Here is a 16,681-nt window from a genome sequence, read left to right as displayed (position 1 = left end):
TTATTCTAACGAAGTGTTGGGAAGGATTGAGAATGGGATACACTTGCCTAGAGATTGAGGTAGTAATTCATTCATTCATCAGTTAATGATTGAGCACCTTCTGCATACCACGTATGCATGTGTGAGGTACTGGGGATACGGAACAGTGACCAAAACAGAGCTCTGCCTTCTTGGTGCTTAGAGTCTAGGGGTGAAGGTAGATCAGCAGTTCTTCACAGAGTGCAACTTCTACTACCATAAGGGGGGTCTAAACAGCTCTGCCTTCTTGGTGCTTAGAGTCTTGGGGTGAAGGTAGATCAGCAATTCTTCACAGAGTGCAACTTCTACTACCACCTGGGGATAAGGGGGGTCTACTATCAAAACCAGACTCCACATATTTTATATATGGAAAAATAGAAAAACGTATACTTTAGAAAAATGTGCTATTAAAATTAAAATTCATATATTGAGCAAATACCTACCAACAAGTAACGTTCCGTGATTAGGATAGACTAAATCTCTACTCTCTCGAGGCTTATATGTACTCTGCGGGGGGGAGAGATAGATGATAAATAAGTAATCTCAGAGTGATAAGTGAGAACCAGAAAATAGTGAGACACGGGGCGTTAGATTGGATGGTGAGGGAAGGCTCCTCCTCTGAGGGGAGGCAACAAGGAACAGCAGAGGAAGGGCAAGTGCAAGTTCCTGAAGCACAGAGGGCGTGACAAGGCTAGAGAGGTGGGCGGGGCCGAGCCTAGAGCCTCCAGAGCCGCAGTGAAGAGTTTGGATTTACTGTAAGCACCATGGGAAGCCAGTGGGTGTTTTAAGTAGTCTGCTGCTTTAAATGATCTAATTATGTTTTAAAAATCAGCAAGGTCTTCATGGTGGTGGGAAAATCTGCTTCACGAGGTAGAGAAGCCCTGGGGGAACGGGGTGGAGGGAGACAGTTACAGCAGAGTCTTGACACCATGGAGGTATTAGTGTGCAGCTACACTTAATAGGACATGCCCTCATTCATTCACTCATTTATTCACCCAAGAAACATTTAATAAGTATTTGTCATGACCTGGGCACTGTAAGAGGAGCTTACACCTGTGTTATCTCATTAACCTCGTGCAAATAGTCAAAAACAGGGAGCATCGTCTTCACCTGGCAGCTAGGGAAAACGGGCTCAGAGAGATGAAAGGCGGTCCCGAGGTTTGGGGTAGTCAGTGAGAGTCGGTGGAGTCACACCCAGGTCCTCTGACTGTGAATACAGTTTCCACTCTTCCTGTTCTATCTGCTCCCTTCCTAGCAGTAAGGTGAGGGAAGTCAGCCTGGAGTGGGACTTCGTGCGCTGCTGCACTGGGACGGTCTTCTGAGCCGCCAGGGTGTGGCTTTTGAACGTGAGAAATCCAAACCCTGGACAGTCCGCTTATCCAGGGTGACCCGATGCTGGAAGCGAATTAGGACAACAGCAATGATTTATCCTCATCACCCAGGGTGCACTGCCTGTCAGGGATGAGGCACCTGAGAAAGAGCATTCATTGTCAAAGCGTTGCCTGCAGGGCACAGAACCTAAATAAAAGAAGGTGACTGGTCTTGAGGAACTTGGAATCTGGATTATTCTAGAGCCTGTTGACCAGCCCCCCCCCCCACTAAGGAAAAGCCCTCTTTGAGTAACTGGACAGTCATAACAGCCAAGTTTCATCTCTACCTGCCTTAGTTCTGGAGATACACCTCACCAAGTTTTTCCTTCTCTTTCTCTCTCTCCTGCCTCTTCCTCCTCTCCTTCTTCCTTCTCAGGCTCCATGATGATACGCTACTTGTGTCTGTAACAGTCACTTCAGGATTTTAAAAAATATGTATTTTCATAACCGTATCAAATCCTGAGGCTCTCCAATCTAGTCTGATTTGTGACACCTGGTGATGAAGGGGAGCACAGGACAAAGAAAGTGGTGTGTCTTGATCCGGCGTCCTCTCCTTTTTCTAATCCTTATTCTTAATTCTCTATCCTGCCTCACTTTTGCATTTGTTACCCTGTACCCTCCCATGGGGGTAATTAGTCCCACCGACCTACCCACACTCACCCAGTTATCCAGGATGATCACAGGCAGTCCTGGGCAAAATAGTGGTCAGATTTTTATTTATTCAACAAAATATCTGAGTTCAACTACTATAAACAAAAGACATTGTTATGTTTATCATTACTTATTAAACGAAGAGGTAAGTTGAGATTTGCCAACTAACAAATTCTTAGAGAAGACAGCCACCTTACTATAGTCCACTAAGGAATAAAGTAGTTAAAATTTTTCTTTTAATCAGATTACCATAGTCAGGCAAACCATGCAAATATATTACCTAATGCATTAGGATAGTGTTCTAAGGAGTTACACTGAAGGGATATGATAACCTGGTTTTCCTTCCTTCCTATTTTATAAACGTGTGTATATTTGGTTGTGGGTTTCTCTCCCTTTTTTTTTTTTTTTTTTTACAGAGCGATGTTAGAGCTCCAAAAAGCACTAAGCACGTCCATTCAATTCAGTGGAGTAGAACGAAACCTCAGGATGAAGTGAAAGTTGTCCAGCTTGCCATCCAGACGTTATTCCCCAACTCAGAGGGCAACGCTGGAAGCAGGTCTGACTCAAGTAAGTCAGCTGTGCACTAGACATGTTCCAAAGTGGAAATGTCAAATCCTCAGACCAGGGATAAGCGCCAGGCTGTGAATTGACATAGATTTCTGATATAATACTTCCTTCTTCTTTTTTTAGAATATTGGGTTTTATACACAAATTATATGGAAAGTAGTATTTATGGGCTTGGAAATAGGGACATATTATAATAAAGTAGAATATTTGGATAACTACCATAAAAGATGAAAATTAGTGATTATTTTATATTGGTAAATAAAATATGTATGTATATTTATACACATATATATTTAGTTTCCAAAATTGTAGATAAAGGTAAGAATCATCTTCCATGTCCAACAAACCTTCCTGTAGAATCACTGCTATCACTGGGGCGACCTCTTGAGTCGGGAGCACCATGGATCCGTCAAAGCATAAGAATGATAGGGGTGGGACTTTCCTGGCGGTCCAATGGTTAAGGCTTCGAGCTTCCACTGCAGGGGATGTAGGTTTGATCCCTGGCCAGGGAATTAAGATCCCACGTGCTGTGCAGTGCGGCCAAAAAATGAGGAAAAAAAAAAAAAAGAATGATAGGGGAAGGGAGCGAGGGGGAAAATAAAAGGAAGGAAGGAAGGAAAGAAGGGAGGATAGAGAAAGAGAAAACATGAAATACATATGCTGGATAGTGGTGACAGTAATTACAGACACTATAAAGAAACCATTTAGAAATAACAGAGGAAGGCAGGCTGACTTGCTGTTGAACTGGTCATGATTTGCTAGCTTCAGGGAAGAAGTTCTGACCTTCACCTTTGCAGGTCCAGAAACTCTAATACAACCCAGAGTCAGACTAACAAACATGCAGGAGATGGATACATAAAACCCCATGCAAATCACTTTTCACCGTGAGAAACATACCTCCCCAACGAACCAGAAACACATGTTTTCTTATCAGTGCCTCTTCTTCCCAATAAGAAAATATACCTGAGAAGCCATAACAGAAAGTTCTTTGGTGGCATGTAAACAAAGTACCCTGATGGCTAGTGTCCCTGAGTTATGAGAGCCTAGCTTCTGTGTCCTCTACTATAAGGACTCGCTTGCCAAGGAGACTAGGTGTGTCTTTTGTTGTTGTTTTTAAATTAATTTATCTTATTTATTTTTGGCTGCATTGGGTCTTCATTGCTACGCCCTGGCTTTCTCTAGTTGCGCTGAGCGGGGGCTACTCTTCATTTTGGTGTGTGGGTTTCTCATTGCGGTGGCTTCTTTTGTTGCGGAGCACAGGCTCTAGGCACGCGGGCTCAGTAGTTGTGGCTCATGGGCTCTAGAGCGCAGGCTCAGTAGTTGTGGTGCACGGCCTTAGTTGCTCCGCAGCATGTGGGATCTTCCTGGACTAGGGCTCAAACCCGTGTCCCCTGCACTGGCAGGTGGATTCTTAACCACTGCACCACCAGGGAAGTCCCAGACTAGGTGTTTTTAAATGCCCACCAGCCACGGGGCCCAGGATCCTGGGCAGTACTCTAAACCCAACAACACAGGTTTTAACTATAATAAAATTTATTGTCTTCCATAACAAGAAGTCCAGAGGTAGGCCGGGCTCCAGGTGCAGTAAGATAAGCTGCTCAACCATGTTAAGGATGAGAAATGAACCTTTCCTTCATTCCACTCTGCCATCCTCAATATGTTGCCTTTGTCCTCAGCCTAGCTCCTCTCGTGTTCACAGTCATCACATAAAGATATGATAAGGCTGAATGGATACAAATACAAGACCCATATATATGCTGTCTAAAAGAAACCCACTTCAGACCTAGAGACACATACAGACTGAAAGTGAGAAGATGGAAAAAGATATTCCATGCAAATGGAAACCAAAAGAAAGCTGGAGTAGCAATTCTCATATCAGACAAAATAGACTTTAAAATAAAGACTATTAGAATAGACAAAGAAGGATACTACATAATGATCAAGGGATCGATCCAAGAAGAAGATATAACAATTGTAAATATTTATGCACCCAACATAGGAGCACCTCAATACATAAGGCAAATACTAACAGCCATAAAAGGGGAAATCGACAGTAACACATTCATAGTAGGGGACTTTAACACCCCACTTTCACCAATGGACAGATCATCCAAAATGAAAATAAATAAGGAAACACAACCTTTAAATGATACATTAAACAAGATGGACTTTTAATTGATATTTATAGGACATTCCATCCAAAAACAACAGAATACACATTTTTCTCAAGTGCTCATGGAACATTCTCCAGGATAGATCATATCTTGGGTCACAAATCAAGCCTTGGTAAATTTAAGAAAATTGAAATTGTATCATGTATCTTTTCTAACTACAACGCTATGAGACTAGATATCAATTACAGGAAAAGATCTGTAAAAAATACAAACACATGGAGGCTAAACAATACAGTACTTAATAACAAAGTGAGCACTGAAGAAATCAAAGGGGAAATAAAAAAATACCTAGAAACAAATGACAATGGAAACAGGACGACCCAAAACCTATGGGATGCAGCAAAAGCAGTTCTAAAAGGGCAGTTTATAGCAATACAATCTCACCTTAAGAAACAGGAAACATCTTGAATAAACACCTTAACCTTGCACCTAAAGCACTTAGAGAAAGAAGAAGAAAAAAACTCCAAAGTTAGCAGAAGGAAAGAAATCATAAAGATCAGATCAGAAATAAATGAAAAAGAAATGAAGAAAATGATAGCAAAGATCAATAAAACTAAAAGCTGGTTCTTTGAGAAGATAAACAAAATTGATAAACCATTAGCCAGACTCATCAAGAAAAAAAGGGAGAAGACTCAACTCAATAGAATTAGAAATGAAAAAGGAGAAGTAACAACTGACACTGCAGAAATACAAAAGATCATGAGAGATTACTACAAGCAACTCTATGCCAATAAAATGGACAACAGGAAGAAATGGACAAATTCTTAGAAAAGCACAACCTGGAAGACTGAATCAGGAAGAAATAGAATATATGAACAGACCAATCACAAGCACTGAAATTGAAACTGTGATTAAAATTCTTCCAACAGGGCTTCCCTGGTGGCGCAGTGGTTGAGAGTCCGCCTGCCGATGCAGGGGACGCGGGTTCGCACCCCGGTCCAGGAAGATGCCACAGAGCGGCTGGGCCCGTGAGTCATGGCCGCTGAGCCTGCACGTCTGGAGCCTGTGCTCCACAACAGGAGAGGCCACAACAGTGAGAGGCCCGCGTACTGCAAAAAAAAAAAAAAAAAAAAATCTTCCAACAAACAAAAGCCCAGGACCAGATGGTTTCACAGGCGAATTCTATCAAACATTTAGAGAAGAGCTAACACCTATCCTTCTCAAACGCTTCCAAAATATAGCAGAGGGAGGAACACTCCCAAACCCATTCTATGAATCCACCATCACCCTGATACCAAAACCAGACAAGGATGTCACAAGGAAAGAAAACTACAGGCCAATATCACTAATGAACATAGATGCAAAAATCCTCAACAAAATACTAGCAAACAGAATCCAACAGCACATTAAAAGGATCATACACCATGATCAAGTGGGGTTTATTCCAGGAATGCAAGGATTCTTCAATATATGCAAATCAATCAACGTGATACACCATATTAACAAACTAAAGGAGAAAAACCATATGATCATCTCAATAGATGCAGAGAAAGCTTTTGACAAAATTCAACACCAATTTCTAATAAAAACCGTGCAGAAAGTAGGCATAGAGGGAACTTTCCTCAACATAAGAAAGGCCATATATGACAAACCCACAGCCAACATCGTCCTCAATGGTGAAAAACTGAAAGCATTTCCACTAAGATCAGGAACAAGACAAGGTTGCCCACTCTCACCACTCTTATTCAACATAGTTTTGGAAGTTTTACCCACAGCAATCAGAGAAGAAAAGGAAATAAAAGGAATCCAAATCGGAAAAGAAGTAAAGCTGTCACTGTTTGCAGATGACATGATACTATACATAGAGAATCCTAAAGATGCTACCAGAAAACTACTAGAGCTAATCAATGAATTTGGTAAAATGGCAGGATACAAAATTAATGCACAGAAATCTCTGGCATTCCTATACATAATGATGAAAAATCTGAAAATGAAATCAAGAAAACAATCCCATTTACCATTGCAACAAAAAGAATAAAATATCTAGGAATAAACCTACCTAAGGAGGCAAAAGACCTGTATGCAGAAAATTATAAGACACTGATGAAAGTAATTAAAGATGATACAAATAGATGGAGAGATATACCATGTTCTTGGGTTGGAAGAATCAACATTGTGAAAATGAATCTACTACCCAAAGCAATCTACAGATTCAATGCAATCCCTATCAAACTACCATTGACATTTTTCACAGAACTAGAACAAAAAATTTCACAATTTGTATGCAAACACAAAAGACCCCTAATAGCCGAAGCAATCTTGAGAACGAAAAACGGAGCTGGAGGAATCAGGCTCCCTGACTTCAGACTATACTACAAAGCTACAGTAATCAAGACAGCATGGTACTGGCACAAAAACAGAAATATAGATCAATGGAACAGGATAGAAAGCCCAGAGATAAACCCATGCACATATGGTCACCTTATCTTTGATAAAGGAGGCAGGAATGTACAGTGGAGAAGGGACAGCCTCTTCAGTAAGTGGTGCTGGGAAAACTGGACAGGTACATGTAAAAGTATGAGATTAGATCACTCCCTAACAGCATACACAAAAATAAGCTCAAAATGGATTAAAGACCTAAATGTAAGGCCAGAAACTATCAAACTCTTAGAGGAAAACATAGGCAGAACACTCTATGACATAAATCACAGCAAGATCCTTTTTGACCCATCTCCTAGAGAAATGGAAATAAAAACAAAAATAAACAAATGGGACCTAATGAAACTTCAAAGCTTTTGCACAGCAAAGGAAACCATAAACAAGACCAAAAGACAACCCTCACAATGGGAGAAAATATTTGCCAATGAAGCAACTGACAAAGGATTAATCTCCAAAATTTACAAGCAGCTCATGCAGCTCAATAACAAAACAACAAAAAACCCAATCCAAAAATGGGCAGAAGACCTAAATAGACATTTCTCCAAAGAAGATAAACAGACTGCCAACAAACACATGAAAGAATGCTCAACATCATTAATCATTAGAGAAATGCAAATCAAAACTACAATGAGATATCATCTCACACCAGTCAGAACGGCCATCATCAAAAAATCTAGAAACAATAAATGCTGGAGAGAGTGTGGAGAAAAGGGAACCCCCTTGCACTGCTGGTGGGAATGTGAATTGGTACAGCCACTATGGAGAACAGTATGGAGGTGGCTTAAAAAACTACAAATAGAACTACCGTATGACCCAGCTATCCCACTACTGGGCACATACCCTGAGAAAACCATAATTCAAAAAGAGTCATGTACCAAAATGTTCATTGCAGCTCTATTTACAATAGCCCAGAGATGGAAACAACCTAAGTGTCCATCATCAGATGAATGGATAAAGAAGATGTGGCACATATATACATGGAATATTACTCAGCCATAAAAAGAAATGAAATTGAGCTATTTGTAATGAGGTGGATGGACCTATAGTCTGTCATACAGAGTGAAGTAAGTCAGAAAGAGAAATACAAATACCATATGCTAACACATATATATGGTATTTAAGAAAAAAAAATGTCATGAAGAACCTAGGGGTAAGACAGAAATAAAGACACAGACTTACTAGAGAATGGACTTGAGGATATGGGGAGGGGGAAGGGTAAACTGTGACAAAGCGAGAGAGAGGCATGGACATATACACACTACCAAACGTAAAATAGATAGCTAGTGGGAAGCAGCCACATAGCACAGGGAGATCAGCTCGGTGCTTTGTGACCAGCTAGAGGGGTGGGATAGGGAGGGTGGGAGGGAGGGAGATGCAAGAGGGAAGAGATATATGTGTATATGTATAACTGATTCACTTTGTTATAAAGCAGAAACTAACACACCATTGTAAAGCAATTATACTCCAATAAAGATGTAAAAAAAAAACAAAAAACATATGATAAGGCCCACAGGAAATGAGAGGTCAATCCCTTCCCTGTTCTCATGTTTTGGAGTAAGAAAGACTTGCTTAGAAACCCCCTGCAGACTACCTTTCAGGTTGCTATGGCCAGAGCTGAGCACCTTGTGCATTCCCGACCATGGCATCGCTATGTCTGGCTTGGACTAATCAAAGTCTGCCTTAGAGCCAGATGTGGTCAGCTTCCCCCATGCACATGGCTCCACGGAGGGGGTTGGACACTGAACAAAATCAGGGTTCTGTTGGAAGCTAGGATTTCAGAGAAGTCCAAATGAAGGGAAGAAGGCATGTGGTGGTTGAATGAAGCCTGTGAGGAGTGTCTGAACACAGGAGGTCGCCTGTATCTGGATGCGTCCCTCACCTGAGAGGCGTGAGTCACCTGTGCAGAGCAGTGAGGGAGGCTGCTTGCTGGCAGAGGGAGGTGAGCATGCTCTGTTCCTCTCCGGAAGCTCCATCGGCACAAGCACAGCCAGAGTAGCTCAGTGAGGACACCAGGGAACTCAAGAATGAGGGCAACTCAGGCCCTTGGGAAGACAGAGATCTTAAGTGTGAGGAACTTGCTTATTCACTGAAATATAGCTTACTAAATGGCTCTTGTTAATTAACCATTTTCTTTTACGATAACTTCTTCCTGTTTGCCATGAAGCTTCATTTTTCATGCAGAAAACATTTCTTATCCCTGAACCTCAGGAATCTCTCCTCTGGAGATATGAACAGTCTCTCTCCCAAACAATGTTTAGCTGTTTCAACTATTAGAACCCAATTTATTTTATCTGCATTTAGGGGTCTTGAGGATTTAAAAGTGCTGGTTGGCAAAAAGCCTTTTGTTTACTAAACATACCTCTGCCATCCAAAGACACTGAAACAGCAATTTCTAGAAGTGACAACATGGCTAAGTGGGAACAAGATGGGATTTAGATGCAGAAGGACCTGAGATTATTAACTGAGTGACCGTGGGTCCAGTGACTTCCCCTCTCAAGCTTCGGTCTCCTCAATTCTAGAATGATATTATTAGTGTTGACCTGAGAAGATTTTTGAAGGGTTAAATGAGATACTATACAAAAAGCCTTTGGAACAGTGCCAAGCATGTAGCATAAATTCGGTAAGTATAAATGTCCTTATTTTTTTTAAGTATTTATAATAATAAAGGAAATGTCCTTATAACTAGCCTAGAATGTCTGTGAATGGTAAAACTTTGAGCTTCCCAAATAGGCTTGAAGTATCCTGAGACAGGCTTATGAATTAGGCATGCAGATTTACTGTAGCTTCAAAGATGTTCATTTCCGTTTCTTCCACAGGTGCTGATTGCCAGTGGCTGGATACTCTGAGGATGCGGCAGATTGCATCCAACACCTCCTTACAGCGCTCCCAGAGCAACTGCATCCTGGGGTCACAATTCTTCCCCTATCTCAATGACCAGGACTCCTATGCTGCTGCTGTGAGACGGACCCAGGTGCCCATTAAGTACCAACAGATAACACCTATAAACCAGTCCAGAAGCTCCTCTCCTACTCAGTATGGACTGACCAAAGACTTCTTTTCTCTGCATCTCAACTCCAGGGATAGTGACTTTTCCAGTCTTAATACTGACAGCTCTTTAGAGAGGGGTCGATACTTAGATAGAAGCAGGAACAAACACAATCATGCTAGCCTATCACTCAATTCTTCTCTCAGAGGAAGATTCAGTGGAAAAAGTCAGCATTCCACTCCTTCAAGAGAAAGATACTCTGGCAAATTCTGCAGGGTTTCTCAGTCAGCACTCAATACTCATCAGTCACCTGACTTTAAGAGAAGCCCAAATGCCTCCCATCAACCCAGGACCATCCCAGGGATGCCTTTGCGCACAGACACCGACTCACGAGCCAATGAAGAGGAAAGCAAAGTCAGCGAAGGGGGATGGACAAGGGTGGAATACCGGAGAAAACCCCACAGGCCCTCTCCTGCCAAGACCAACAGAGAAAGACCCAGAGGAAACTTCCGCGGAAGGAGAAACTTCTGATGAATTGAACTGGTTGAGCTTTTCCTAGCACGTTTTTTTTTTAATGTAATGGATTTTGCTAATGTGCTGCCTTCCAAAAGAATTAACAAAAAGACAACCTTTCCATTTTTTGGATTTGGGAAATACCTTCTAAGTGAGACTATAGCCAAAACAGGGCCAGATTATGGGTGTTGGTTGTCCAGTGTAAGTAACTAGACTTAAATATAACCAAACATATTTTATTTCCCTGAATTAACATCTTTAGAGGAGGGAATATACCATTTTATTACCCTAGCCATTGCTGTTCTAGTTAGCAGGGCCTAGACTAGGGTGAGGGTAAATGGAAAAACTTATCTTAAATGGGGCACTCATCTTGGGTGCAAAATTTAAGGGAGGAATCAAAAAGCTCAGTAATCAAGATAAATAATACTCTAGTGTCATATTTAAATAAATGAAAATTAATGCGAAATAACTGTGATAAAGAATCGAAATTCTACGTAAAGACAGAGTAAGCATTACTGATTTTTCCTTTTGTCTAAGGCTCCCATATGGCTTGGCAAGGCACTGTTACTGATCCTGTATTTAGAATTTTGATATTTTTTCATCAAGTAATTTTTGCATTAATTTTCTCTTTTAAAAATATTGCATTAAAATATCATTTATCTCGATTACTGAGGTGTTTTTTTTTTAATGCCCCCTTACATTTTGTGCCCAAGGCAAGTGCCTCACTTGCCTTACCCAATCTCCACACTGCTGGTTAGTATTTATTTTAGTAAGATATTTGGGTTTTTATCACGGTCAGAGCCAACTTGATTTGACTTGTCATTTTTAGGCAATAAAAAAGGTTATTGAACTTAATGTTGATTATGATGCCATATATCATACCTTAAGACTCACCAGAAACCAAAGATCTCAATTGCCTGGGAGATTTGTGGTTATTTCTTTCCCAAAGTTCCCAGGGACTGCCCTTGAATATCATTTTCTATATTTTGCCAAAGGAGGAGCAAAGAGGGGAAAAAAACGGTCCATGAAGTCCTCTTGGGATGTCAGCACTCTCAAATCTAAAAGAAAACAGACACAGAACGGGATGATAACATCACAAGCTAAAAGCCAGAGAAATTTAAAATTACCAACAGCCTGTTAGAGCAAGACAGTAAATACCATCCTTGTAGCAAGAAAGCTGTAAGCAGCTGGGGGTAAAGAGGCGAATGGTACGGGTGGGCGGAAACTGCCTGCAGTTTAGGACAGGAATTGTGGGATCCAGCTTGGGAAATTCATATTTTTACAAATCAAAGGGTCAGGTGGCAACGAACATATTATATGTCAAATGAATAAGTGTTACTTTCAGTACCTTCTGAGATTCTGTTCAACATTCACTAACCCTGAATATCAAGTGTCCTTTGGCCTGGATAGGATTCTCAATGCTCTGTAGAAAACCACATGACACACTGGCAATTCTGGGGATGGCGGGGGGCTTGGGGGGAGGTCTCTTTTAATAGAAACCGGTCTTCAAGTACACGCGTATATTCCCAGAGTAGCTGCCCTGTTCTAATACAGTGCTTGGGGACTGGAGGTGCAAACTGCATTTGGGCAGCATTAAAATCTAGGTTATAGGAAATGACCTTTACTTGCAAGGGAAGCTGTGACCTAAACATCAATCCAACAACTCAGTTGTCTAACTCTTATTGTTTGCCATCTGCATTTACAAGCAAAAGCGATGGGAAATGGTGACATCAGACACCGAGGTCCTCTTTTCCACCATGGATAACCAACTTCTCTAAGGTTTTAAGCTCCACTGTGATCCTTTCTCATGAAGCTTGTATCAACCACAGTCTGTTTTCAATTATTTTTTTCCCTTTGTCCTTTGTTCATGTTTAATTTTTTTTTAAGTGAGCTAATACAAAGTATGCTATCTTCATAGCATGCTGCTTCCAAATAAACAATAAAATATTTTCTTTGATTAGAATTTCGGGATAGGGCTTCCCTGGTGGCGCAGTGGTTAAGAATCTGCCTGCTAATGCAGGGGACGTGGGTTTGAGCCCTGGTCCGGGAAGATCCCACATGCTGCAGAGCAACTAAGCCAGTGCGCCACAACTACTGAGCCTGCGCTCTAGAGCCCACGAGCCACAACTACTGAAGCCCGTGCGCCTAGAGCCCGTGCTCCGCAACAAGAGAAACCACCACAATGAGAAGCCTGTGCACCGCAATGAAGGGTAGTCCCTGCTCACTGCAACTAGAGAAAGCCTGCATGCAGCAACAAAGACCCAACACAGCCAAAAATAAATAAATAAATTTGTTTTAAAAAAAAAAGAATTTCTGGATAAGTAGCTGAATGTATTCTTAACTGGGTCACTCTGATGGGAGCACAAAGTGTGGCTCTAATTATTAAACAAAATGCGCATTCTGGGGGATTATTTAAGACTCTGGTTTAAAAGGTATTATGCCAGTGATTGCTTGTTTCATGCTGTTTCCGCTTTTCTTGCTTTCTTAGGCTATTTGTTAGAGAATCCAGCCTGGTAGTAAAATGACTTAATGACCTCATCCCTAGTTAGTGCAGTAGCTGATCACAAAGAGGTTATTCCAACAGTGCACAAAACTGACCACTACATAAGATCTCATGAAAAAATACTTGTCACCTCAATGCTCCCAGCCAAAACCAAACTAAGAACATCTGGAGTCTGCTTCTTGCTTGTAAAGAAATAATAAGAGTGGATGTTATGTTTTTTCCTAATGATGCTTATTCACCACAAATTGCTTGCCAGGTTGAAAGATGAATGTAAGTCAAGGACAGAGCAAGGATGAACGGGACTTTTTTTTTTCCATCAAGTTAAATCAGTTGCAAGAGGCTGAGTTTATAACAACAACCACCAACAAACACCACCAAAAAAACGCACCAGGGATATTTTAAGAGAAAAAATTATAGTAGGAATAAATTAAGAAAGTATCTCTTTGAGTTGGGCACCTCTATGTGTGGGTGATGTGGTCAACCCTCGTAGGCTTCTGATCAAGTCTGGAACAGCTGAGTCTATACTGGTTGCTACCAAAGAGGCAGTCATCACTCCAGGCATTGCCCAGACAAAGCAGGATGTTTTGCTCTTTGCACAGTCACTAGACTAGCAGTTCTATAGAACTAACCTGAATAATTGAATAATCCCAAATATGGAAAGGAGAACTAGAGATTATTTATCAAGGATACTTTAGAAATAAACGTAACCTGGTAATTATTTTCAACCAATTCCTGAATGTAGTTCATAAAAATAATACAAATTAAACAGCCTTTTTTTCTGTTTGTTTTTTTGTTTTACTTTTCGGCTGCACAGCGTGGCCTGCGGGATCTTAATTCCCTGACCAGGGATGGAACCCATGCCCCCTGCATTGGAAGCCCGGAGTCCTAACCGCTGGACCGCCAGGGAAGTCCCTAAATTGCCATGTTTCAAAGTATTCACAGTAAAATTTAGAATAGTAAAATCTGAAATGGGATAATTGGATGAAGAAACAACCGCTACAAAAGAAGACTCACAGTGACACGAGTGATAACTGGTAATATTTGGTGTGAACAACAGAAAAATTGATATACAAAATCTTCATTGTAAAACTTGCATTGAAAAGAACTGATCCCATGGGGGAGGATCAATACAAGAAAAAATTAATATAAAAATGGGAAAATTTTATTATGTTGGATAGAATATCAGGGAATTAAATTGGCATAATGACATTCTTTCTTGACAAACATTTCTCAGTAGTTATAGATTTCTGATCACAATTTTTTACTCATAAATATAGAGTCAAAATAGAGTCCTAGGGTCAGGCTTCCCTGGTGGCGCAGTGGTTGGGAGTCCGCCTGCCAGTGCAGGGGACATGGGTTCGTGCCCCGGTCCAGGAAGATCCCACATGCCGCAGAGCGGCTGGGCCCGTGAGCCATGGCCGCTGAGCCTGCGCGTCCGGAGCCTGTGCTCCGCAGCGGGGGAGGCCACAACAGTGAGAGGCCCGCGTACCGCAAAAAAAAAAAAAAAAAAAAAAAGTCCTAGGGTCAAAACATCAAGATCAGGATGTCCAATAATTCAAAATGGCAGGGTCAAAACATCCTGCACACAGCTCAGAGCATTCTGACTTAACTGCAGCTATTCCAATTCAGAAATACCAAATATTTTATAAGCCTTCTATGTACGTTCTCTGTAATTTAGCATTTCACCTCAACAAGTTGCTGTAGACATGGCATGCTTCTGAAACTCTGGCTCTCAGAAACTGCTCAGTTACAACCACGATTTGGTTGTGCCCGCTTGTTCAGAATACAACATCATTGAAATTTGAAATTAGAGACGCTGTAGCGAGGAGGCTTATAAAATCTCTTGCCATCACTTGGATTTGAGAAGCTGCAGTGAAGCCAGGGTGGCCTGGGGAAGTCAGAGCATAAGATCTGGACCCAGCTCTGTCTATTTGCTGTTCCTGGAACTGGTATATGAGATTGCGGAGGTGGAAAAACATGACAGATCCATGGTCAGAATTGGCAAGGCCTTAGCCTAGCAGGCACCAGTGACCCCTCATTCAATTTTCCTATCCCTTTGACTCACTGGCTGGCCAAATAATGCATGAGCAAATCAAGAGAGTTAAAGAATAAAGTAGACTTGTGACCTCATAGTTCATTCAAAACTAAAATCAAGGTTTACTCTCCATAACCAATGTTCGGTTTACTCAGCTCTCCCAAAGAAATTCCTTCCCTACCACCTAGATGAACCTCACTCAGCCCTCACGGTCCAGTCGACGTCCTGTTTCCCCAAAGGCCTCTGTCCACAGTTCCAGCCATTTGACCCATTCTGGACTCCTCTTGGGGGCCTTTTATCACATAGTCCCTTGCACCATTGCTTAACCCTTGTGTTCCCACTCCCCTGAAGGTGCTCTGTGAGGACAGTGCAGTGCTGCCCAAGAACTTGACGGTAGGAAAATACAACTAACCTCCAAGAATTCATCAATGGAAGGGCCACAAACATCTCAATACCTCCCAGACCTGAAAAACGTGTTTAAAAATCAGACCGGAGGCATGAGGCCATCCAAAGAGAGCATGAGTCTTCTAGAGGCAGTGGGAGGGTTAGAGGGTGGGTTTGGGGACAGCCAGAGGCGGTCAGCCTTAGAAGGCCAGAATAGGGTGGTCCACAGAGGAAAAGGTTAGCAATACTATCCACACCAGGCCTTCACACAGGGCATAATCCGCCCAATCGTCTTGGAGACCAGTAAGCAGGACAATATATTGTCCGCAGAGCCCTTTCCAAACAGATGTGAGAATCCACTTGGTTAGGGAAATATAAACCTGTTGTGGAGACGGTCATATGATTGGGCTTCTGCTTACCTTTTCCACATCACTGTCTGCCTCTCCCCACAGCAATCAAACTGAAACGCTGCCATGTTCTCTCTTGTCTTCAAAACTTCTACTCTCTCCACCCAGCTTCCCCTGCATTGTCTAGCTAAGTCATCATTTAGCTCTCTGCTAAGACCTCACTACCTCCAGGAAGCCCTCCCTGATCCCCAGGCCCTTCTTCATGTGTTCACATAGGACCTTGTAGTTAATCAGATGCATCTCCCTTTGTTAAAATTGTCCCCAAGTCTGCTTCTCTGTATTCCTCACTAAACCATCAGCTCTATGAAGGCAGGGACTGCACCTATCTTGATCATCAGTGTATCTCCAATACATAGTTGGTACTCAGTCTGTTTATTGAATGAATGCATTAATTGATTAATATATTAATCAGGCTAACAAGCCATTAAATCATCTAAATTCTTGTACTAACCCCATGCTCATTAAGTGACCTTAACAGGAATCTCCAGTCCACTTTATTTTTTCTAATATTTATTTATTTTTTTATTTGGTTGCAGCAGGTCTTAGTTGCGGCAGGTGAACTCTTAGTTGTGGCAGGAGAACTCTTAGTTGGGGCATGCATGTGGGAACTAGTTCCCTGACCGGGAATGGAACCCGGGCCCCCTGCACTGGGAGCACAGAGTCTTAACCACTGTGCCACCAGGGAAGTCCCCTC

General features: G+C 41.8%; 1 protein-coding gene across 2 annotated transcripts in view; it reads left to right on the top strand.

The window, feature by feature from the left end:
- MAP3K20 (mitogen-activated protein kinase kinase kinase 20) overlaps positions 1–11,513 on the top strand; it is a 173,042-nt gene extending 161,529 nt beyond the window's left edge. For both annotated transcript variants that reach the window (XM_060152630.1, XM_060152631.1), the window contains exons 19-20: positions 2,456–2,606; positions 9,976–11,513. In XM_060152630.1, coding sequence (XP_060008613.1) covers positions 2,456–2,606; positions 9,976–10,676 — 852 coding nt within the window. In that variant the 3' untranslated portion in view covers positions 10,677–11,513. The remainder of the gene's footprint in view (positions 1–2,455; positions 2,607–9,975) is intronic.
- The last annotated feature ends 5,168 nt before the right edge of the window (positions 11,514–16,681 follow it).

Source organism: Lagenorhynchus albirostris, chromosome 6 (genome assembly GCF_949774975.1).
Source record: "Lagenorhynchus albirostris chromosome 6, mLagAlb1.1, whole genome shotgun sequence".
Lineage (NCBI taxonomy): Eukaryota > Metazoa > Chordata > Mammalia > Artiodactyla > Delphinidae > Lagenorhynchus > Lagenorhynchus albirostris.
Note: the sequence above shows the minus strand (reverse complement) of the source record. Positions and strands in the feature narration are given on the sequence as shown.